This window comes from Cucurbita pepo, chromosome 10, assembly GCF_057944985.1.
Source record: "Cucurbita pepo subsp. pepo isolate OVF chromosome 10, ASM5794498v1, whole genome shotgun sequence".
Classification (NCBI taxonomy): Eukaryota; Viridiplantae; Streptophyta; class Magnoliopsida; order Cucurbitales; family Cucurbitaceae; genus Cucurbita; species Cucurbita pepo.
The window spans coordinates 2,440,600-2,464,585 of NC_141807.1; the positions used below are offsets into that span (position 1 = coordinate 2,440,600).

General features: G+C 38.2%; 3 protein-coding genes and 1 pseudogene across 12 annotated transcripts; 2 read left to right on the top strand and 2 right to left on the bottom strand.

Annotated features, from left to right (window-relative positions):
• Positions 1-151: 151 nt before the first annotated feature.
• Positions 152-7,387, top strand: LOC111803137 (mitogen-activated protein kinase kinase kinase 5-like; annotated as a pseudogene). Its single transcript, XR_015422710.1, has 12 exons — positions 152-842; positions 1,442-2,149; positions 2,237-2,324; positions 3,234-3,296; positions 3,390-3,553; positions 3,783-3,858; positions 4,314-4,373; positions 4,529-4,654; positions 5,138-5,347; positions 5,430-5,530; positions 5,654-6,894; positions 6,978-7,387. The product of XR_015422710.1 is annotated as a mitogen-activated protein kinase kinase kinase 5-like (transcript).
• A 1,658-nt stretch (positions 7,388-9,045) lies between these two features.
• LOC111803951 (Peroxidase superfamily protein) lies at positions 9,046-10,442 on the top strand. The gene is made up of 4 exons (XM_023688574.2): positions 9,046-9,341; positions 9,438-9,629; positions 9,704-9,866; positions 9,951-10,442. Exons 1-4 carry the CDS (start codon positions 9,123-9,125, stop codon positions 10,358-10,360), a joined length of 984 nt encoding a protein of 327 aa, XP_023544342.1. The 5' UTR covers positions 9,046-9,122; the 3' UTR covers positions 10,361-10,442.
• Positions 10,443-10,880: 438 nt separating this feature from the next.
• Positions 10,881-14,701, bottom strand: LOC111803952 (uncharacterized). 3 transcript variants are annotated; one of them, XM_023688575.2, is made up of 11 exons: positions 14,500-14,701; positions 13,903-13,971; positions 13,636-13,743; positions 13,432-13,548; positions 12,806-13,306; positions 12,391-12,725; positions 12,209-12,308; positions 12,031-12,090; positions 11,806-11,889; positions 11,594-11,710; positions 10,881-11,426 (listed from the first exon to the last, which is right to left on the bottom strand). In XM_023688575.2, the coding sequence occupies exons 2-11, from the start codon at positions 13,957-13,959 to the stop codon at positions 11,121-11,123; spliced, it is 1,785 nt and encodes a 594-aa protein (XP_023544343.1). In that variant the 5' UTR covers positions 13,960-13,971; positions 14,500-14,701; the 3' UTR covers positions 10,881-11,120. The 3 variants fall into 3 exon arrangements, with proteins under 3 accessions (XP_023544343.1, XP_086983835.1, XP_086983834.1); XM_087127709.1 differs by lacking the exon at positions 14,500-14,701 and adding an exon at positions 14,094-14,482; XM_087127708.1 differs by lacking the exon at positions 14,500-14,701 and having other exon boundaries at positions 13,903-14,482.
• Positions 14,702-15,531: 830 nt separating this feature from the next.
• On the bottom strand, positions 15,532-22,897 carry LOC111803864 (uncharacterized). 7 transcript variants are annotated; one of them, XR_015422730.1, is made up of 4 exons: positions 22,661-22,897; positions 19,831-21,673; positions 16,464-19,140; positions 15,532-16,383 (listed from the first exon to the last, which is right to left on the bottom strand). XR_015422730.1 is itself a non-coding variant. In XM_023688456.2 (3 exons), the coding sequence occupies exons 1-3, from the start codon at positions 22,717-22,719 to the stop codon at positions 17,188-17,190; spliced, it is 3,855 nt and encodes a 1,284-aa protein (XP_023544224.1). In that variant the 5' UTR covers positions 22,720-22,897; the 3' UTR covers positions 15,532-17,187. The 7 variants fall into 7 exon arrangements, 6 of the variants coding, with proteins under 6 accessions (XP_023544224.1, XP_023544227.1, XP_023544228.1 ...); XM_023688456.2 differs by having other exon boundaries at positions 15,532-19,140; XM_023688459.2 differs by having other exon boundaries at positions 15,532-19,140; positions 19,831-21,729.
• Between the last annotated feature and the right edge of the window lie 1,089 nt (positions 22,898-23,986).

The following is a 23,986-nucleotide window of genomic DNA, read 5'->3' on the forward strand; positions in this document are numbered from 1 at the left end:
TATTATTTTCTCTTCAAATTTACTAAATTATTAATCGAATAAAAATAAATTCATGTAGTTGAACAATACTCGTAACATGCATTTAATTTATCAAATTGTTATTAATCGAATATATTATAAAGAATTAAATATTGAGACAAAATTTGTGAATAATTTGTTTGTTTATGTGGAAGTGGAAGCCTGTTAGGAGTTTTGATTTTGTTAGAGGAAGAGCTCATTATTGACCTCTCAAGGGAGACCTTCTTACCGTTTGGCGTGGAGGGAAGTTGCAACCCGCGTTCTTCCTCCTCCTCCATACCGTTCCCATTTCATGATTTGGATTACCGTGATTGATTTATCACCATGGGTTGGTTGCGCAATATCTCCTTTACTGCTTCCTCCATGGTGAGAATTCCGGCCACTGCCACCGGTGACCATTCCCCGACCAGAAAGGCTACTACCAGAGACTCCCACAATCATAGTTATCGGGGAGTTGTTTGGCGTTTTGGCGCCTCTAAACATTCCCGCCATAGGAAGCTTCGGAACTTGAGCGGACGTGAGCGTGCTGCTACTTCTTTGGCTAAATGGTCCGATACTACGCCCGAACCCGACTCCTTGTCGCGACTGTCGAGTACTTCTGATGAACATGCCGTGCCCTTGCCGCTCCCGGAGGTTCCCCCGATCTTTCAGCGTCGTGAAGGGATCTCGAATTCGAATTCTGCTTGTGGAGACGGGGATTGTCCTCTTCCGTCGCCCAAGGATTGGCATGGCCGAGGCGGGGACGACCGTGATGTAGATAGATGTAGAACTGCACCTCCTCTTAAGACTGGAGGCGGGGATTCCATTGGTACTCCGATTAAAAGGTAGCCGAACTGGAATGTCCTTCCTTCTCTGTACTCCTAACGTCGTCAAATGCCGTATTTTATGCCTTTTCCATTTCTCGGTTATGCTTGTAGCTTTTTGAGTTTCACATCTCTGTTTCTAAATTGAAGACTATTTGAAGCTACTGTGAGCTGTGGGTGTATGACTTTGAACTTTGTAAAGAATTGCACAGCGTAGTGGATAAGGCACCAATGACCATTTCAAGGATCAATAGTTCAATCTTCCACCTGCAATTGTTGAACTAAAAAAAAAAAACCCTTTGTTAAAATGTTAACCGCTATGTCTATTGTTTACACTGTTTAGTGCGTCTCTGCTGTGTTCTCGTGCTCATTTGCATCGAGGTTTCAAAAAGTTTAGGGAAAGCTTCGCGTCTTTTTTTTGGCACGAGTGTTACATGTGCCGTGTTGGTTCTATGCTTCTTGTTTCATTCTTGTTTATTGAGGATGGGATAAGTCGGTGTGATCTTATTGATATGCCTTGCTGTTTGGACAATGTTGATATTGTATCGTGTTCTGTGTTTCCACTATAACTTTATACTTGTTATTATGACCAACACTTGCTCTCAAATTTAATGAACCAGTATATCTGATTCTGGGGAGAGGCAGAAGAAAGAAGATCAGATTGGGACAAGGTCGTCTGGGAGGGTGAATCAATATGCCAGACGCTTTCCTGAAGCATCTCAGAATAAATTTTGGATTGACGTTCCCTGTAGGAGTGCTCCTACTAGTCCTTTTGCAAGTCCTACACTCAGTCCCCAAAGAAATAGTTCCAGGAACCTTTCAAACTCCCGTCATGTGGCTCCATTAGAATATCAAGGCTGGTCTGCACCTGAGCTACCATCCTCAGCAATGATGCGGGGGGTTCCTCCTGCATTCTTTGATGGCTCCACTCTTAGCTCTGAGAGTTCTCCCATGCATAGCCCAACAGGTAGAAATCCCCACCAAGATCCCAGAAGTCCAACAGGAGCTTCATCTCCATTGCACACCAAGATTTCCCTTGAAACACATGCTCCGCGTCGTGAAGGTTCTGGTCCTGTCAGTGTCCACCCATTACCTCTTCCTCCTGGAGTACCAATGCCTTCATCGTCAATCTCAATGACTTCACCGTCAACCATAATGCCTTCACCATCAACCCCAACGCCTTCACCATCAACCCCAACGCCTCTACCATCAACCCCAATTACAGAAGCTAACACTAAAGCTGAGCCAATCTCAATGAAAAATCAATGGCGGAAAGGAAAACTTATTGGCCGGGGCACATTTGGAAGTGTTTATGTTGCAAGCAACAGGTATATGAGTTTCGTTGGCATCTTCTGTTGTTGTCATTTGCTTCTGGCGACTAACTATGTTTTTTCCCCCTTTTTACTCCCCCAAAGAGAAAATGGAGCTTTATGTGCAATGAAGGAAGTTGAATTATTTCACGATGATCCGAAGTCAGCTGAATGTATAAAGCAATTAGAACAGGTAATTTAAAAAAAAAAAAAAAAAAAAATTGAGTTGTGGTCAACTGTTTAATAAGCATAGTTGCGTACTCTTTAGCTTTTTGTCACAAACCCTTTGTTTTTTTGTGTCTGGAGGAACTTTCTTATATGATCGGAGGTTTTCCTTTCAACTGTTTTCATATTATTGACCAACTCTTGGCTAACAAATTATTGTTTAAGCTGGTAAACATGTTTGAAGAAGTATGGTTCCGGAATTAAATTCTTAAGTGCTTAGTTTTATTTTCTAACATCTTAACTCTCATTAAAAATCCAGTTTTTTTTTTTTTTTTTTTTTTTTTGTACTTTATAATTTGGATTTTTCTAAATAAGATAAGAAATTAAACCAGAGATTCGCAATAATTTGTTATACTTTGTTTATTCAGTGAAAGTGATACATGTGGTGTGATTAACAGTTGAGTGAATGTAGTACCATATTATTTGGTGTTGTACGACTCTGTATCCTTGTTTATGTAGTGCCTTAGAAATGATCCTTCCTACGAGATATTACTGCTACTAGCAAACTTAATGGACTAGTCTCGTTAAGGATATGAAGATAATAAGTTCTAGGTGTATGTTTTGTTCATCTTTTCTTCATGTTATTTGGTATTAGCTAACCAGGAGTCTCTTTGAAAAATTGAAGGTATGACTATCTGACGTCCTACTTGCTAAAACCTGATATTTAAAATAAAAAGTTTTTCTGTAACATACGCTTTATTGAGGCAGGCTTTAGTTTGGCTCATGTTATGCTTAAATGCTGCCATCGGCATTCATCATCCAAATGGAGTTAATGCTCTGCTATTTTAAAATATGCCATAACTTCATATTTGTCCTCTGATGGCAGGATGACATTTGATGCTGTTTAGTTTTGCCTCTGTTCTTCTAACTGTCACAGGAAATCAAACTTCTGAGCCAGCTAAAGCATCCAAATATTGTCCAGTACTATGGTAGTGATTTTGTGAGTACTTGTTTTGCTTGTTACGACATTTCAAAGTTATTCATTTTTATAATCTTATAACCAAATATAATTCTTACTCTGGGATCTATGTAGGTTGAAGATCGATTATATATTTACCTGGAGTATGTTCATCCTGGTTCAATTAATAAATATGTTCGTGAACATTGTGGAGCCATGACAGAATCTGTTGTTCGAAGTTTTACTCGTCACATCCTCTCAGGGTTGGCCTACTTGCACAGCACAAAGACTATACATCGGTAGGAAACATTCGTGTTGATGTGTTTGATACAAAGTCTTGAAGTTGACATGTAAAATCAAGATGACCACAAATATTCTATTGAAAATAAGAAATAAATACTTGAATATTTAATTTCTATCTTCAGTTAGTTTAATCGTGGAAGAAATAATTATGATCAATGGTCTGTAAGCTTATATTATGTTTATGTGACGATATCTGTTTGGAGATTTAATTTTTCCCTCATACAGGGATATTAAAGGTGCTAATTTGCTTGTAGACTCTTGTGGGGTTGTCAAGCTTGCTGACTTTGGAATGGCTAAACATGTAAGTTTGAGATCGAGTGCCAATTGACTTCTACTATTTCCCCCTTCTTTTAGTATTTGCTACCCTTTCCCCTCTAATTTCTGAGTTTTTTTTTTTTTTTTTTTTCAAATTATATCCATACATTTTTATAAATTAACGGCATTTTTCTCTATGGATTTGGTGTATATTTTAGATTTGCTGAAACCATGGTCTCATGTGTGCACTACTTATATACTTGTCACTTTAGGTAAATAGGTCTTTCAATTTGTGTAACGTTAGTTCTAGGCACTCTCAACTTTAGTATCATTGTCACACAGTCTAAGAATTGGAGAAAAAGAAGTCATTTTTGTTTGTAAGGTACTTACACATTTGTTGCTGCATGATCGTAGGCATTAATATGACTTTCAATTGCTATTAAGAGACTTTTTCCCCTTTTTAGAACTAGACATGAATGATGCTGATGTATATCTCTACAGCTTACAGGACAAGTTGCTGATCTCTCTTTAAAGGGAAGTCCATACTGGATGGCTCCTGAGGTATCTTTTTATTCCTACATTAGATGGGTTCTTGGCTTATGGTTTCTCTTAATGACAGCGATCACTTGAAATATTAGGTCAACTATATGACTTTATATAGTTGGACTGGCTATTTATAGATGAGGGATTTGATTAAAGTTTGTCTTTTCCTGCAGCTCCTTCTGTCTGTGATGCAGAAGGATAACAACTCTGATCTTGCCTTAGCTGTTGATATTTGGAGCCTTGGTTGCACTATTATAGAAATGTTCACTGGCAAGCCACCTTGGAGCGACTATGAAGGGGTAAGTGTTGGATAACTTGGCATGTGCTTGTAGCTGCATCAACACGGATAGAATTTTTATTTTTTCGACTCATATGCCATTTGATGAAAGTTGAGCGGTGGAAGAACTTATATCTGCACCACCAAGGCACCGAGATTTCTTGGTTGCTTGGTTGCTTGGTTGCAGCCCAGTATGGGACTTGGGACTTTGAATAGCGATAATTGTTTCGAAACTCTAAACTTTATTAGGTAAATGTGACACATTAGCTTTTCTCCATCCTTTGTTCTGCGCTTTTCACACCTAGGCAGGTATATGTGTAACGTAGTAGATGTATGTCTATTCTGGAACTATTGTCAGCTTATCATTATTCCATAGCGTACAAAAGACATTGCCGACCTAACAGAACATTTTATTTGCATGTTGAACCGATAATTGGTAGATATCTTTTGAGTTCGGTAGATTTTACTATTTGGTTGGTGGTTACAAGTTCATCTGTGAATGCAGGCTGCAGCTATGTTTAAGGTAATGAGAGACACCCCAACAATACCCGAATCATTATCATATGAAGCCAGAGATTTCTTAAAATGCTGCTTTCAGAGAAATCCTGCAGAGAGGTCGACTGCTGCCATGCTGCTTGAACATCCATTTATAAAAAACTTGCAACATCCAGATGCTCCACCTTGCTATCAGGCCATCGCTAGATCGAGTTTGATGGTAAACTTAACATAGTTACAATAGTCCCCTTCCACCCTGCTTAACTTGCCATTTTTCGTTACAGTGTGGTTTATGATGCCAGGATAAATGCTACAGCCCAAGTAAACAATATTCGAGTAAACTTGATCAGTCTCCCATGCTTCCAAGCTCACAAAATTCCAAGGGAATGTTAGCGGCCGAGAGGCAAGAGTTGCTTTTTCCCTTGCTCTCCACTTCTCATTTGTAATTGGACCATGAATGTTAATGCATTCATTACAATTCTCTGCATGATTCTAGTTCATACATTATTGTTTTATTCTTTCCCAGTGTGATTGGCTCACTCTCTCATCATGAACCTCTGACTTAACTGTAATGTCTCGTCATTCTCCCCGTTCTACCCTTGAGGCTCTTCCAGTACTGTCACCTCCATGCTTAGTTCACAATGTGCACCATCTCAGTTCCCCTGCAAATGCACTCGGCGTTGTAAATCAAACAAATAAGAAGAGCCAGACACTAATTTAGCCTATGAACGGGAAGTAAAATGGTTGTACCAGGCCTGCCTCTGGCTTTGTTTGTACCTTCCATCGATGTGCGTTTGACACGGGTGGCTAAAGTATAAAATCAGCATCATGACAAGAAGCCAGATTCGGGTGCTGCGTCTAGTAGGCGAGTTTCTGGCATAGATTGTTACTAACACATGTAGTTGTGTCTTCTTTTGAAATGGAATAGCTTCTGGTAGTCTACTCCACAATGGGAGTTGAGAAACAATTTTGTATACTGTTTTTTTTTTCTCTTTTTATTGCTCTTCTCATTTTAGAGCTTCAGTTATGGCAATATCCACTGGTCATTCCTTGGTGTTGGCGTGGGAAAATCAGCACTTCCATGTACGACTTCAAACTGAATTTGTAGATATTAGAGTGGTATGATAATGGAATCATATGGTCGAACAAAGGTTCCATTGAAATTTTATTAGTTTGATTCCGATGGATATGCAATTCTCCTTGTGATCATGTCTTCCCTTTGTTTCCGCTCCTGTACAAGTTTTCCATCTGTACTTCAAAATGTTGGTGATAAAAAATGATTGCATATTTTAAAAATTTTCGTTTAGCTTAGAAGATGAACTAGAAAGTCTTATGGGGGTGTAGACATTATTGTTCAACCAATCAAACTGTGCAAAGTTGCGCTGTGGTCTTATGTAGAAGGACCAATCTACTAAATATGATCTAAACGATGAGGGAAAAAAGAAAAAAAAAAAAAAAAAAGGAAGAGAGAGAAAGAGAGTATGAAGAAATGCCATTTTAGCTTTTGTAGTTTTTTTATTTTTTGCATATCATTTTTCAACTGAATTGCCCCAAGAAAGTGCCTTGATTTGGCAGTGGTGGTGGAACCACGTGAAGTTCCATCATTCGAACCCAATTCTGCTGACACAGATAGAGAGAAAAAAGAAAGAAAGAAAGAAAGAAAGAAACAGAGAGAAAGATGGAAGCTCCAGCTCCACAAGCAATAGAGGTTTCTAGCAAGAACCTTGGGGTGGAAGAAGATGAGCAAGATAAAGCCCTCAATGAGTGGTAATCTTTCAGTTTTTCTCACTTTCTGTTCTTCCTCTTCAGTGATTTAAATCTCCAAATTAATGGGTTATTGGGTGTTGCAGCTGTTCTTGCTGCTATGACTGCTCCCAAAGCTGGCTTGATTTCTTGTGCTGTTCGGATGTGTGTGGGTGTTAGATGGTGAAGTAATTGGATTTTGTCCACAAATTCTGAGACGACGATGCTGCAGCCTGCAGTAGTGAAGATCAGGAAGCAGGAAGAATCTGTTTTTTGTTTACTGTTTTACTCACTCTGTTCTCCCTAGATTTCTTTACCTCCCTTTTCCTTTCTTCTTCAGCTTAGACTTCCTTCATCTTCTTGTTTACTGAATTCAATCTAAATAAGCTACTTACCAAACTCTTGCTCCTCTTTATGACTTTCTTTTCCTTCCTTCACTTGAACGGGTAGAGATTCCATCCTTTAATCTCTGTATCAAAGCTATTTATCAATTGAGCTCAAGTCCGATTGGCTATAATTTTGTGATTCTGGAAATTTTGATGAACTGAAACATTATAATTCTACGGTTTAAAGCTACAATGGATTTCATTCTCTATCAGTTTAACTAATTGCAGCATATGAAGAGGTAGATTAGATGTTTGAACCTGTCAAGTTCACTCGTTAACAAAATGAAGGAAAACCCCATTTGTAATCTTAAATATACTGTACATTTTTTCACAAAGACTTTAAGACTAGACTACATTCGAAAGAGAGCTACCTAGAGAATAGGATGATTAAGAAATACTTAAAAGAATTGAAAGTCACTACCTATACTAACAAGATGCACCTGCTTTTTCGGCGGCTCAATCATACAAATTTCATAGTTAAGCCTGTTTTGCTTAATGATACATGTTAGTGAGGATAAAGTATGTTGGAAGAACTCGTGTTGGTTTGTAGGGATAGTTTTCGCTCTTAGGAGCGATGACAAAAAGTTAGAACATCATCGTTTCTGTATGGTTTTTGAATTTTGTGAACAAAGAATCAATCGTATAAAAAGCAAATTAAATGCAGAAATTTCAACTCAATTGCTTTCAGACTACTACGGTCTAAAAGCAAAAAGTTAGAGAGAAAGAAGGCCTGTATTCATCAGAAATCCATAAAGCATGATGCCCTTGACTCTAGAAGAACACAAGTTATCCATTTTTCCCACATCACTTTTGAAATGTTTCTACTCAAACAATAATTCTACAAAGAAAATGGTAAAGTTTGAATCAATACTGTATAACCCAAATGGAAGTTTTTCTTCTGGAGGGGAATATGTGATTAAATGTATAGACCACACAGACATTCATGAATATGATTCATTGGAAGTTCATATAATAATCTTCATATTGAACCATACGTCATAGTGAGAAAAATGGGGTTTATGGTTTCTGTGGTCTATATTGCTCGGAGGATAAGCAGAGGTATTTCCTATGGTCGGTCTGCGTGGTAGAGTCTGATTCAGCAGCACAGATAGCAGCCAAGTTGGATACCAACTTTCTGCTAAAGTTGTAAATGAAGTCATTAGGTGCAGTGCTCAAATAGCTATCTACTCCCACATTCCCAGTTTTTAAATTGCGTTAATGGATCATAGACGCCTATTTCTTTACCTTTTCTGTGCATGGCATCAACTCCTTTTAGGTCCTTATATGCATATTCAATGAAACCATTCATATTCTTCTGCCTCCCCCATTAGTTAAAGTCCATATATTAATAGAAAATTCCTCTTCCTTAGCATGATTCCTGGCGTTGTGCCTTGTCCTATCTTCCACTATTGGATTACATACTGATGGGAAGGCATTTGGTGGCAGCCCATTATTGGAAACGAATAAAAAATGGTGAGCCTTTGAGTGCAGGTTTTTCTTCACGTGATTGGAATCAAGTCAAACTTGGGAGTGTTGTGTTGTAGATTACTTATTATACTCTTTTATCCCTTCTTGAAATGGTGAGCCATGAAAGTGTGATGTGCATCACCTTACCACTATATCAATTCTGAGTTTCAACGAGATGGGGCCTGCCTTAGCTCTAACAAAATGGTGGGTTGTACCAAACTCAATCCAAAAAACTATATTTTGAGTGGCTGAGCCACTAATTCTATTAGACCTGCAATAAACTGTGATTCTTGAACATTCTTTTTCTGTATATAAATAGCTGCTATTCCACACTGATTCTAATACAAAATTAGCAATCATTTATTGTTTCTGCTGCTTCCTCAGATCTATTATACAGACATGAAGGATAACTCCTCCAAACTTATTGTTTTCTTGCTTATAAGCTTCGTTTTCTTGAATCACCTCCTTGTGTCCTCACAACTTGATTATAGATTCTATGATGACTCGTGTCCCAACCTAACAAGGATTGTCAGATATGGCGTCTGGATGGCAGTTTCTAATGATACTAGGATGGCTGCTTCTCTCTTACGCCTTCATTTTCATGATTGCTTTGTCAACGTAATCAATTTTTCTGGATGATCATGGAGTTTTTTTTTAAAAAAAAAACTCTGTTTTTTTAGAACATATATGTAAACTTGTTTGTTTCTGGTGTAGGGCTGTGATGGATCATTGTTGCTTGATGACACTAGCTCATTTAAAGGGGAGAAAAATGCATTGCCAAATATGAACTCAGTTCGAGGCTATGAGGTCATTGATGATATTAAGGCTGTTTTAGAGAGAGTCTGCCCATCTGTCGTGTCATGCACTGATATAGTGACTCTAGCAGCTAGAGAGGCTGTCTACCTTGTAAGCAAATTTGTGGCTCACACATCTCTCTCAAACATCATGATTTTGTGTCTTTCTGAACCTTTCCTTTTCAGGCTGGAGGACCCTTTTGGCCCATTCCACTCGGTCGGCGAGATGGCACGACAGCAAGCGAGAGTGAAGCCAATCAGCTGCCATCACCGTTGGAGCCATTGGAGAATATCATTGCAAAATTCACTTCAAAAGGGCTTGATGTAAAGGATGTTGTTGTGCTCTCAGGTCACCATTTTTATGCCCCATCTTTGTGTTTCCTTCAGCTTTAGATTTACAAATCTAACCATCCTGTCCCCGACTGATGTTCAGGTGCACACACTTTCGGGTTAGCTCGGTGCATGATGTTCAAGCATAGACTGTTCAACTTCGATGGCTCTGGCAATCCTGACCCAGAACTAGATGTCATGCTGCGACAGAATTTACAGAGCGTCTGTCCCAATCATGATGACTCCAACGACAAACTGGCCCCCTTGGACACGTACACGATCAGCAGGTTTGACAATGTGTATTACAGAAACTTGGTGAACAAGTTGGGACTTTTGCAGTCAGACCAAGCTCTAATGAAACACAACACAACTGCTCCGTTGGTGGTGAGCTACAGCAGGTACCCATACCTGTTTAACAGGGACTTCGGAGCATCAATGGTGAAGCTGGCCAATACTGGAGTCCTTACAGGCCAAAATGGGGAAATTAGGAAGAATTGCAGGGTGGTGAACTAGAAGATGATATGCTTTTTGTAAATTAAACCAAACTCAACTCTCTTTCAATAATAAAATGGCTGTTGGCAAGTGTTGTTGATGATTCTGCTGTTGGTTTCTAGAGTTTTGTTTGTCTGAGTAGTTGAAATTTGGGCCTGTGTTCAGCCCAAAATCTCAGCTTCTTCCGACACTATTGGAGGGTAACTGCCCCATAGATATTATCTGCTTTGTCGCCTGTAAAGCATTGTTTAGGGGTTTATGTGGGGACCAGAATCAGATCTGTTCAGTCCTATCCTACTGAAGCAGTCCCTAGGATCCAAATTTTATATTCACCTTATCCGTCTGGTTGACTTCACATTTTTCTTCATTTATTTTATATATAAACATTAGACAGTCAAAGAGTGTAAAATTAAAAAAGTAAATAAAATGAAGGTATGGTTGTGTTGGAAGCAAAGGGGAAGAAGGGGGGAAAGACAGCCGTTTTTGGCTCTATATCTGAGGCTATGTTGAAGCATTTCACATTGTTTTACATTATAGAATCTTAAATCAAATCACCTCTGTTTCCTTGTAGCATATACACTGATTAAACTGTGCATTACATTTTGTAAAGAACAAAAATTGACATTTATTGTACTTATCTTCATTCTGTATTGTAACTGTGTGTTCTATGTTTAGTATATGAACTAAGCAACACATTCAACATTCGTACAACATTGAGGATCGGAGGAGTGAAACACAAACCTAAACACTAATCAAATCAAAAGATGAAAAGGTTTATGTTTCATCTGTGTAACAGCATTCTGAAGCTGAAATTATATGGCATTACTTGCACTAATTGGGAGACACCCTCTCTTCCTTTCCTCTCAACGCATTTAACTGCTTCAATTCTCATCTCATTTGGAAGCTGCAAGCAAACCCAATCCAACAGTGATTCCAAATCCTTTGCGAAGTCAAGTAAGTACCAATCCAAGACCTTTGGAATCATCAACTTGTTGTTTGTCTTTGAAATCCCAACTGCTGCCTGTAAATACTCCCTCTTCGCTACTTCTAACTCCTCTTCAACTTTAGATCCTGTGTACACTCTCACCTTCATTTTACACCAAGTTATAGATCAGTAATATTTGATTCAAAGACGATATCTCTATTGGTAAGAGGCTTTCTAGATGGAGTTCGAAGTAAAATCTTGAGCGGAGTTATATTAAGGTGATGAACAATATCGTAACTAACTTCCATGTGTAAATGTAGCATACTTACAGCAGGAGACGACCAGCTTCCACAGCAGAGTGCAAATGTGATCAAGGGTTCGGAACATTCCAATCCGAACAAACTGCGTGCTCTCATCTCATCGTTCTTTACTGCTTTCGGACAGGTCTGAGGTTTATCGACGAAAATGCAGCAACTACTTAGAATCTGAAAGACTTGAGAAGAATACTGGGAAATGTGAGTGTTGGAAAGGATAGACTTACGAACTTCAGATGATAAGGAAGCCTCAAGATGAAGTGCTCAATTGTTAGTGCATTTAGAAGGTGTCCTCCCACAACAATTGTTGCCTGTTATAGAACAAAACTTTCCATTTGAATGTGATGAACAACAAGAATCCGACCGAGCTTAGGCTTACTGTTAAAGTCGAGAATCTAAGAAAACTTAATGGAATTCAGGTCTGTCTTTGATGGTGGAAACAAGATGATTACCTTTTGCATCAATGTTACAACTCTTTCATGAGTCTGAGGTATGCCCTGCTCTATAAATGCCTGAAGTCACACAATGCAGCTGCATTAGTTTCTTGATTAAGGCCACTAATTAACAAGTTAATGAAGATTTTTATATTGAGCAATCCTCCTGACATATAATGGTGCATTGGTAGCTCACATTCATCATGCAGGAATTGTAGGTGTTGATCCAGAAAGCTAGCTTTTCCTGATGGTTAAGACCTGCCAAGTTCACCGAGGCGAGTCTTCGGAACAAGTTTCTGCGCGTTCGTTGAATTGCTTCATTAAGTTAATAAAACTAACAAATGTTTTCAGACAAGACAAGACATCCAGAGAACTTACTTGAGTCTATGAATTACAAAAACTGCGTTAGTTGAACGGTTGAAATCCACAGAACTAGCTTCGATTGCACAAAGATGTCTGTAGGAACCAATGTCCCTCGCTTTGAAATCTGAACCGACATCGTAAGGATCTTGCAACTCTGCTGGTCCATTTGATGTATGAGCATCTGATGAGTCCAAAGCTTTGTCTTTTGATGAACTCAGTCTTATGAAAATGGAAGATAAACACTTCACAATGTCCTCTGAAATTTTGTTTGGTGAGCTACTAGCTTCTATATCATCACACAAACTTGACGAATTGTCCTTTGCTCTTTCTCGTTCCAATTTAAGCTCTAGCTGGAACATTAGAAGGAAGTCAATGAGTAATTTGAAATTTATTCAGGTGAAGATAATTCAATATGGGAACAAGCAAAAACCTGAGATTTCAAAGGAGACTTCTTCAGTGGGCTTATAGTTCTATCAACTTTCTTTTCTGGAGATGGCCTTTTTTTCACAGGATTTGTACATGATTGATTCTCTTTTCCCAGCCCATCTTCTGGAAGAAACAAAAACGAACTCGATTTCCCGGGAACATGTTTCCCATTGGCAAACCTGTTAGAACAGTTACCATTATGATCGAAGAAGTTGTCGTTCGTCGATAGCTTTCGACTTGAAGAACATCTGGCCAGTGAAGGCTGCAGCCTGGCTGTTGAGTTTGCAGAATTGAACTCATTTTGGCAATATGACTTCGTTCTCCGATGCTTCGAGACTCTTGTCGAGACAGGCTCCATTGTGTCTATGGAATTGTCTGAATTCCTAGAGGAAGATGATACATATACAGCTTCCTGATAGAGTCCTTGTCTGAAATTCACAACCTGTTCTTCTAGCCTAACAACCTCTTCCTCTAGAACAGCTACTTCAGCTAGAAGTTCTAGTATCTGCAACAAGGGAGGAAAAACAGGAATTTTTAAAATTGAAGTGATTTGAATCCAACCCTTTTCCATTCTTTGTATGAAGAAGAGAGATAAAGGTGTAATATCTGAAATTTGCAGGTTTTACTAACATAAGGAGGGAGATATGGAGGAAGACGAGGGAGAGCTCCTAGGGGTCTAGTAAATGCTCTTTCTAATGCCTTATGAACATTCTCTTCATGTCTCAGCTTCTTCTTCAGCTTATCAACCTGAAAATTTCAAAATTATTAAACCATCAAAGACGAACAACACAGGCATTTATCCCTAAAATGGCAGCTGGAGAAGGACATAATTACATCTTGTAGCAATGCTATTTTTCGTTCTCTGTTTAATTTGCGGCGATTTATGGTACTCCCAGATTTGTCATTCCCCATCGTCTTGTTCCTCTCTAACTTCTTCACCTTCTATACAAATTCAGCAAAGGAAACGCGATTACAAAAGAATAAGAACATAATGTGCATCAGAAAGAACAAGAACGGCAATCATTTCAGAATGAACATAATGTGCCTAAACCCACATAAATCGAAATGCAGACCAGAAAGCAATCTAATAACTAAATTCACCTTGTCATGATTAAGAGTTTTGACGGTTTGAATGCTGTCGCGGACTCTGGCATTCATCTTTTACTTTTGCTGGGAAAAGAGAAGGAATTCCACCAAAAATCAATATTGCCACAACCCAAAAACAAAAAGAAAAAGAAACGGAAGCCGAAATGGATCAAAACAGTAAAACCCGAAAGAGAGCGCTTATGTACAAAGTATAGAGCGGGAAACTCAAAAGCAGAGGACCCAGAAATCGAACAAGTGTGCGTTTTAAAAAAGCAATGGTGGGTGTATGAATCTCGAAGAGAGTGAAGGGAGAAAGCAGTAAAAGGCCGGCAGATGAAGATACACAAAACGACGAGGTTTGGAGCTGAAAAAGGCGCCTTCCAAGAAGTGAGATTGCAGAGAGGTAACACAACACAACACAACACAAAACCCATCTGCAAATCATAGCAATAAACAATTTGGCAAAACCCAAATCTTGAAACAAAAAATAATGTAAAATACAACATGGGTTTCATAATATATATATATATATTAGTCCAGAAGTAAGCCATAAGCAAACTAAGAGAGAGAGTGAGAGAGAGAGAGAGAGCGAGAGAGAGAGCATGGCATTACACAGAACTTGAGACTAGCAATCGATGCAGAGCAAAGCATCTTTTTTTCCTTGCTGTGAATATATAAGCTTTTTTGTGCCAATGAAAGAGAGAGATAGAGAGAGAATTGTCGGAAGGCGTTTGGCGCACAGCGAGTGACAAAGGAGGGATTGTCCGAAGCGCTTTTGGTGTCCCAAAGCAGAGGAGAGAGAGAAACAGAGGCTCTGTTTCCAGTAAACTCAATAAAAATATCATCTTTTTGAGTTAAACTTAAACCCCTTTTAATCTCCTTCTCTATCTGTCTTTATTTGGAATTATTGCTCATCACATTCTATATCCTAAGCTTTTTAATTACCATATCATTGTCTGTCTTTTATCTTAGTTCATCAATATGCTTTTGGTTGGAGGAGGCCCAGCCACGAGCTGCATCCACACTGTTCACAAACAAAGCTTACATCTTCCCTTTTGGTTTTAAATTATTTATAGGACATATCACCTCTTCTCTATCTTCTATTCCTTTAACTTTTTTTAAAGTTTGAAATGTCTGCTTTTGATTTCTAGGTTCCTAAAACTGTAAAAAGAAAAAGTCTATGTGAACTCACCATCATCATTGTCTAAATCAGTATAAATCAGTAGGTGTCTAACCAATTAAATTATAATAGATTCAACCAAAAATGTTTCATCTTGTTTTCATGTTCTAGTTCATGACGTTTAACAATATAGTTATTAGTATATGATGATAACTCAGTTCAAATTTGAATAAAAGAACATAAAAGATGATTAGCTTAATAAAATATAATTAAAACAAGGAAGCAAAGAAGAGACAGCCGTCTGCGTACGTAATTAACCATCTTAAATTGTTTTCAAGTTATTAAATTGTCAAAAAAAAAAAAAAAATGCCACTGGTCCCCTATTAATGTATGAAAAAGAAAAATGAGAAGAATTAAAAGAAAGCACATTATGCTTGGTTGTGAATGGAACCAAAGTGAGAAGTAATGCCAAAGTATAAAGCAAGCACAATATCAGAGCATTTATGCGTATGCCCCAATTCTAAAACACTTTTTTAAACCCTCCATTTTCTTTTATTCAGGCAAATATGTTTCGTTCTTTCTTGCGTGTACTTCGTTCGAATAACGTGAAAAAGGTTAAGATCTCGCCCCCATACTTGAAAATTCGAAGTAATTTTGTAGTATTTATTTTTTACATTCAATGGTACAAAGTTATAAGTGGGGGCATGGAGAAGGGAGCGTTGGATGATGGTAGCTGGTAGCCTTCTCCAGAGTCCTGAGTCCTGATCACTGACGTGCATGGAAACCTAAATGAAGATCCAAAAGAACAGAAATACACAAAATGGAAGTTGGTACTTTTTGTCGTATGAATTAGAGAGTAACCATTCATTATTGCTACACATGTAGCCTTGAAGAAACCAGAGGAAGTTAAAGATAGCCATCATGGACCCAGGCCCTGTCTATGGGCTGGCTGACTGGCTGTACCTGTGGTCCAGTACGCACAACTGGACCATTCTTTTAAATGGGCCCACCCACAAAACCCAAGCATTGGACGAACAAAACAAGCAAACAAAGGTTGAAGGGTTCCAGAATTTGGCAGAAATGGAAGGGCTTAAATGCGAATGGAAGATTGGGTTTGCAGTCACTTCGCTTTCGTTGGGTCTCTCAGGCAAACAAAATTACAAATGGTCCTTCCATGCTTACCCTCTTTTCTTTTTTTCTATTGAAATTCAGAGTAAATGCAATACAAAAGGTTTCCACTTTTATCTTCTAATTTCTGAGGGCCATCTGCTCTTCTCACTCAGTCGCTTTCTCGCTTTGCCAATGGAGTTTCAACGCTCAACACAGACACTGCCGTCCTAGATGAAGCTCAAACATGTAGTATCATTGTATTTTGGCTGTCATCAGAAATCCCATTATTTATCACCAACCCAAGAATTTGTTATTTGGAAGAAACAAACATTTGGATTGTGCTAACCTTTACTGATTATCCATTAATGGTTCTTCTTCCCTTCCAAACTACTACAAATTCAACGTAGTAGTTGGTTCCCAATGTTGGATGATGAAAGTCCCACATTGGCTAATTTAGGGAATGATCATGAGTTTATAAGTGAGGAATACTAACTCCATTGTTATGAGGCCTTTTGAGGAAGCCCAAAGCAAAGCCATGAAAGGAATGATTATGGATTTATAAGTGAGGAATACTAACTCTATTGGTATGAGACGGTTTATAAGTGAGGAATACTAACTCTATTGGTATGAGACGGTTTATAAGTGAGGAATACTAACTCTATTGGTATGAGACCTTTTGAGGAATCCCAAAGCAAAGCCATGAGAGCTTATGACAATATCATACCATTGTAGAGGGTTGTGATCGTCTAACACCCAACACAACTAATAGTTTAGCAGAAGTTCTAATAAGGATATCCCCATTCATACCAAAAATTCTCCAACCCAACAAAGAATCAGTCTCCACCCACCCCAGCCAGAAGTTTTGTCATCCTATAATAGACAATGAAACTGAGTGCAATGCTTATGAAGGCAGCAGCGCTGTTCATCTTCAACTAGGTTATGTTTGGAAAAACTAAAACCAAATGGCCAGGAAAAATATTTTTCAAAAAAAGCCACATAGAATCAGGACCTTTTCTTTTGTTTTTGTTTTTTTTTTTTTTTTTTTTTTTTTTTTTTTTGGTATTAATCGATTAAACTTGAGGATACTGATAATAAGATCTTACAGACGTTGGCTGGGTTTTAGCAATGAGAGTTTGAGGACTCGTTTCAAAAAAGCTATCAGAGTCCTTTTCTATGGCACTGGGGATCATGGGAAGGACATCTTTTGATTTCTTAATCAAATGAAGTCCAGAAAAGTGATCACCCCAGATATCATATTTATATTTATCCTGAATTCCAGACTTACCTTCCCCTTCTAAAGAAGCTTTTCGGTTGAATAGTTTAGAGCCAGGAGCTCGAGCTTGCAGATCAATTTTGGAGGCTGAAGCAGCGAGAGGAGAGCATATGACATTTGGTGCAGGCCTGCCAGCAGAAGGAAAAGTGGCTGAAGGCAGCAAAATTGGTTTACTGCAACTCTTTCTCGACTCCGAAGGAGTTTCCTTGGAAGATGAAACCAAGCTGTCAATGCAGTTCTTCACACTAACTTCAGGTTTTGGCGAACTCATGACAGAAGTAGGTTTAGATGTTTGTGCCTTGTGGGTTTCATCAATCACCCGATCAAAGAGACTACTTGCCTCAATGGACTGGTTCACATCAGGAGACATAGGCCATCTACGTTTTGGTGTACCAGATGCAGTGGGAGACAAAGGGGACGAAGGTGTAGAGTTACCACTTTGACTACTGGAAACTTCAAACAGACCAGCTAAGTTCATGCCACCTCCCTTTTTCTTCTTTCGCCGCCTCCCCCTTTCTTTCCCAGTTTTCACCGTGAGGTAATTTGGTTGAGATGCTTCCACAGCGTCAGAATTCTCAATTACTAGAGATTTTGACTGCAGGGAGGATTCTGGAGCTCCTTTCCCTTCAAAAACAGACCAAACATCTGAGAATTGACTTCTTTTCTCATTGTGATGTACAGAACAAGCCTTCTCCACACTCCTTGTAGAACTCGATAAGTGCTTGATCTCATTCTTGCATAAGAAATCCAGAGAGCTCAAGGATATCATGTGTGGAAAAATCCAACAAAATAACAAGAACATTACAGAAGAAATTAGGAGAACGGCGAAGGAGAATTTCTTCAGTCGTGTCCACAGGACTGATTTTCTGCAATTATCGAGCATATAGAAGGGTAGACTGGCCTTCATGGGTATTACAAGTATACCAGTAGCTAAGGCCAGCTCAAGATCTCTATAAACCACAGAAGCAGAAAGATCAGTCTGGTATGATATCGTAAGTTTTTTTGACTCCCCAGGTTCAAGCGCAAAATATTTACAATTATGTACTAAGAAACCATCTAATGCACATTCTGTACCTGATATTTTAATCTTCTTGAATTCCAATGGCAAGTCACCAGTGTTCTTGGCATAGAACTCTTTCAATAATGGCAATGTACAGGCATGGCTAATCTCTTCCTTGTGGACTGACCTTTCTGAAGGGGAGATGTTGAGCAAAATTGGGGATTCAAGCTCAAAATCTATACTGATAACAGGCTTTGAACCCTCGAGAAGAAGCAGAGAAGATGAACCCCCATATCCTCTCATTGACAGCCACTCCACACCAGATAGATTATTTCTAATCAAAACTGAACTTCTCCAGTGACATCGACCAGAAGGGTAGAAAAGTATAGGCCCAAAAAGCACATCACCATAAGGATGAACATACGCCTCTGTAATTGCATCCTCTGCTAGTGAAAATCCATATTTCTTTGGCATAGTAGAGTCATTGTGAATCAAACTACCAGATGGCAGGTGGATAAATTCTTCGAGGTCTTTGCATTCATCAATAATTTCACCTGAATTAATGATTAGCTGCATTACAACTGGCCACTTGCTTGGATTTTTCACAGTAATCCACTTAGTAGAATGACTTCCAACCTCAACCATGGGAAAAAATACATCGTGCTCATCAAGCACAGACATGGACCTTCTGGTCCCCATAGAAGCCCAATTTTCAAGAACTAATTCATCTGCTTCTGCTCCCGCCACAGCCTTCAATATAAAGAAGAATCTTGGTCATTTTGCATATTACCAAATGAAGAGTTAACTATGCAAGTACATACAATTAATGCATGAATGTATAAAAGGTGTGGAAGGGACGCAGGAAAGAACAATATCTCAAGCTGTCATGCTCTCAACAACAATGATTTAAAGAAAAAAAAGGCATGAACATATAATCCTATTATCATTTGCTTCTCAAGATCTAAGTCCTAAGTAGCTCCTGACTACCAAGCTTCATAATTGACTCCCATTATAAGCTGCATACGAGGATAAAATAAGATCGAAAAACCAGATTACTTCCATGGAAATCGGTTGAATCTGCGAAAACCCTGACACTAAGTTGATGAGGTGAACAGTCAAACGGAAAGCATGTGATATGAGAAGGAAGGGGTTTGTAATAAAGTATATTCAGCCAATTTAAAAAATAAAAGAGTAAGAAACTTCAACACAAATTAATTGCAAAAACATTTCATGAACTCAAAAATAAATGCTTAAGATTCTAAATATGGAATGCCCACAAATATACACAAGTAAATAGTAGTCATAGCAGCAACTATACTATTAGATAAGCATGAAAAATGCATGGTTGTAAGAAATAAAGTTTATTCTTAAATGAGTGACAACAAACTCCCTGCATACAAATTATAATATTTATAAATTTAATATAAAAAAAATGTATACCTTGATTTCTGACTGTAACTGCACGTGATTGGCCAAAGTCCCCGCTCTTACATTACCAGATGAGAAGTGTTCATTTTGCTTTCCGTATTCCATGAAAGAGTACTTCCAATATTCTGAACATAGAAGGAATATATCCTTGCAAGGAACTTCAATATGAGAACTAGTTGACTCATTTGTCAACATGAGTAATTTACATTTGCTATACATACTGAAAATTTCAGGTGAGGCTTTGTCGACGTCAGCATGTTGTTCATTACAGGTAATCAGAGCAACTTGTGAGACAGTTCCAGGAAAAAGTAGCAAGCCTTCTAAGCTTTTGAACTCAAAAACCTTGCTTTCGGCCACTTCAATAATCTTAAGAACACTAAGCAAGTGAGAAGCGCTGTTCTTAAGTGCAATGGCAACAAAAACATTTCCATGGTACAGTAAAGGCTCAAAAGATGCAAATACAGACCCTTTATGATCAGCATGAGTTGATCCTCCTTCAAGTTCAGCTTCAAGAGGGACCGCTACCACATCAGGCTTATCCTGCGAAGGCCTTAATAACTGCAGCCAAAATGTGCCAATGATTGTCCCGCCATATTCAAATGACAAGTCCACTTCTATAATATATTCAGTGCTGTGAGGTTCTATCTTCCACTGTTTGTAGGGCCTCATAGACAACGATGGTGAACCTATATGACCAAGTTGGACAACCAAGCCTTCTTTGACAATTGACGGCTTTGGCTCTTCAAATACCTGATATCTATCTACTCTACAAACTACTTCAGTATGATAACATTTATCCTCTTTCAAAACTGATATCCATCCTGTTAATTCCTCAACATAGAGCACATCATCATAGGGATTGAATAAAGACAAATTTTTAGTCCATCTCCCACTTGAGTGTATATTTAGGCTTAACAAAGGCTGGATTCCATAAGGTGACTGAATGGCAAAGCCTTTAGCTGGGACCAACAAACCACCAAAACTTGTCTGCAAAATCAGATGGCCAGAGGACAAGCCCAAATATTTTGGGTAGAAAACAAAGTAAATAGAAACTGCTTCACCAGGTCCTAAAACAGCCTCACTAAAATTGCAAGAGTAGAACTGTGAGTCAGTGCTGAATGGTTCATAGATATGTAGAACACTTCGGTTGCATGTATTTGTCACAGTTAATGAAGCTAAAGAAGGTAAGTATAAAAATTTATGTTCCCAGTCCAACTCAGTAGGACTAATATCTACAAGGGGAGATATAGAACTGTCTGATAAATCTGAATTCGTAACATCAAGATTTTTCTTTTGTCCAGAACTTGGGCTTTTCTGACAATGATGATCCCCTCTACATGTGGAAAGATCAAATTTACTAGTGCTATCATATTTTTGTATGGAAGACAGCTCACTAACATCCTGTCCCGAGTTTAAAGAACATGAAACTATCCCACCTTCAAATAACTCAAACATGCCATAATCTGATGACTGGCTTTTGTAGGCAGCCAATTTGTCATCTTGAGTTGATCCAACGGGAGGTGATGAACCACCAACCAAAGACGCTTCTACATCTATCCCTTTCTTATTAAATGAAAATTCAAGTACTGTTGAAGGAAAGCAGAATAAACAACTGTCAGTACAAACACTTTCAAAACTTAGGCGGGATGTTGGATTGCTGCCCGAGCTAATATCTGCAGGAAGGGTGCTATGGATGCCATATGCAGGATCATTCATGTAATGTCCATTGTCTTCATTTGACACTGGTTGCAGGTCAGAAGTGAAGCATGGTCCACATGCAGCATGGTGAAAAAAGGCACATAACAGAACTAATATATAAATGATTGCCCTGGCAAAGTCTGGATGAAACAGTCCCCTGAATAAACCAAAAGGGTATATTCCAGTCATTCACAAAATTTTGTTCAGTCCAACCTACGCAGAGTGCAGGAAAGTTTGTTAACAACGAATATCAGACACCATAAATTGAAAAGCTACAGTCAGATGGTTCTTCATTTCTCTACTTTTCTCATCAAAGTTTCCTCCCGCCATTCTCACCAGTCAAACGATGCCATGTAGACCAGCTGCTTGCAAGCGTTGAGGAATGCATACAAAAGAGTTAAAAGGGAAAATGTCTATGCATGTCCAAGATTACCGCTTTCGAACATAACGGTTAACAATATCCAACCGCACTACAATCACCGTTAAAAATCTGATCACCTTGATTTTATTTCTTCAAGTTAGATAAAAACTATGTTAAATGATGTCTAAATGCAACAAATAGCGATAAACATTGGATGATTTGATTCCGAGTATCATGGAGACGGTTCAAATTTGAATCATGAAAAGTTTTTTTTAGACTAGACTTCAAGAAATGAATAACCCCCAAAAAAAAAAAAAAAAAAAAAAAAAAAAAAAAAAAAAAAATCAATTAACACCAGTAGAAACAGGAAGAAGTAACAATAAACAATCCGAGCTAAAACCACCAAGCCAACTTATCACCCAAACCCATCATTTAAGCTCGGAAAAAACTCCAGACGAAAAATACGTCCACAGACCGAATAAGGTCTACAGAGAAGCATTCAGAATCAGAAAAAAATAAAATAAAAAATAGCAAAACGACAGCTCCAGTAAAACGGATACGACGTTCCAAGAAAACAGTACCAAATTGGAATAACCAGAAAAGGAAAAGAAATCGACTGATAACTGGAAATCAATTTTTTTCAGTTTCTGAAAACATCGGAAGCCAAGTAGGTGGATGTCAAGAAACTAAGAAAAAAGAAGTAGTAGCTACAGTAGCAGAAGAAGAAGAAGAAGAAGAAGAAGAAGAGTGAGCTGAAAGGGATGATGAAGAACCAAAGTTTACCGAGTAAAAGGAAGTGAGCGAAGAGTTGGAGGTCTGGTATTTAGGGCTGGAAAGTCCATGAAGAAGCGCAGAGAAATACCATCTGAGTTCCGATGGATGGAAGTTTCCTTTTTAGGGTTTTGGTTCGAAATTGTATGCTGGGTTTCTGGTCTGCGTCCTTTCTCAGAAGAAGCACACACCTGATAAACAGAACACCAAACGAATGGCTCCCGGCGAAAACTAAAGAAAAAAAATAAAAAACTGAAAAATAGCCCTTGTTGGCCGAAATTACCAAAAAACCACCCCTCACCGCACCGCCTAAAATGTTTTGAGCTAATAGCCTACCATTTTCTTTCTTTTATTATTAATTAGTATAATAAATAGAACATAAATTTAAACGGATCACACAATTACTTTTTTTTTTTTTTTTTTTTTTTTTGTAAATTAATTTCATTAGTAATAGTGTATTGAAAATTTGATGGGAATTATTAATGAGTAATAATTTAAAAATTGAGAAGTGTATTATATAAGTACGTAGCAGGGAGGATCTTGCAATTTATTTTTATGAATATTGGATTAGTTGAACATTAATTATGAATTGACTTTTGTAAAGCTGTAGAAAGCACATGGGAGTGAGACGCATTTGGCACCTTCTTGTCCTAAAATTTTCCCTCCACCAACTTGGAACCGGTCATTGTTGTAATAAATACACTGCCACGTGGGAAAAAAACTCCTAATAACTGACTCCTCTCAGCTGTCGCCTTGCTTACGTGTCCTCTCCGTAGCTCCCGTAAATTAAAATCAACGTGTTCTAATTCTAATGAAATGAAAAGCAGCAATTTAGGAACATAAAGTACTCCACACAAAATGTGCCCCAGTAAGAAAAGAAACCTTTCTCAAACCTACTTTCACACAAAAAAACTCAAACATACACATTACATAAAATATACACTTCTCTAAACACCAAGACTGACACCCTTTTACTGATTGAAGGAGGTATAATGATTTTCGATAAGGTGGGGTAGAATGTTGTGTTTTTATTCCCCTAATATGTTGTTTTGTCGATAAGGTGGGGTACAATTGTGTGTTTGATTTTCGATAAGGTGGGGTAGAATAGTGTGTTTGATTTTCGATAAGGTGGGGTAGAAATGTTAGTTTGTGTAAGTGTGTACATGTGGTGTATTATGTAGGTGTGATTAATGTTTCAGTTGGTGTTTAGAGAAGTGTATATTTTATGTAATGTGTATGTTTGAGTTTTTTTGTGTGAAAGTAGGTCTGAGAAAGGTTTCTTTCCATTCTTTTTGTATCAATTATATAGGTTCATAAAAGGAAAGCCTCTTTCTTTCT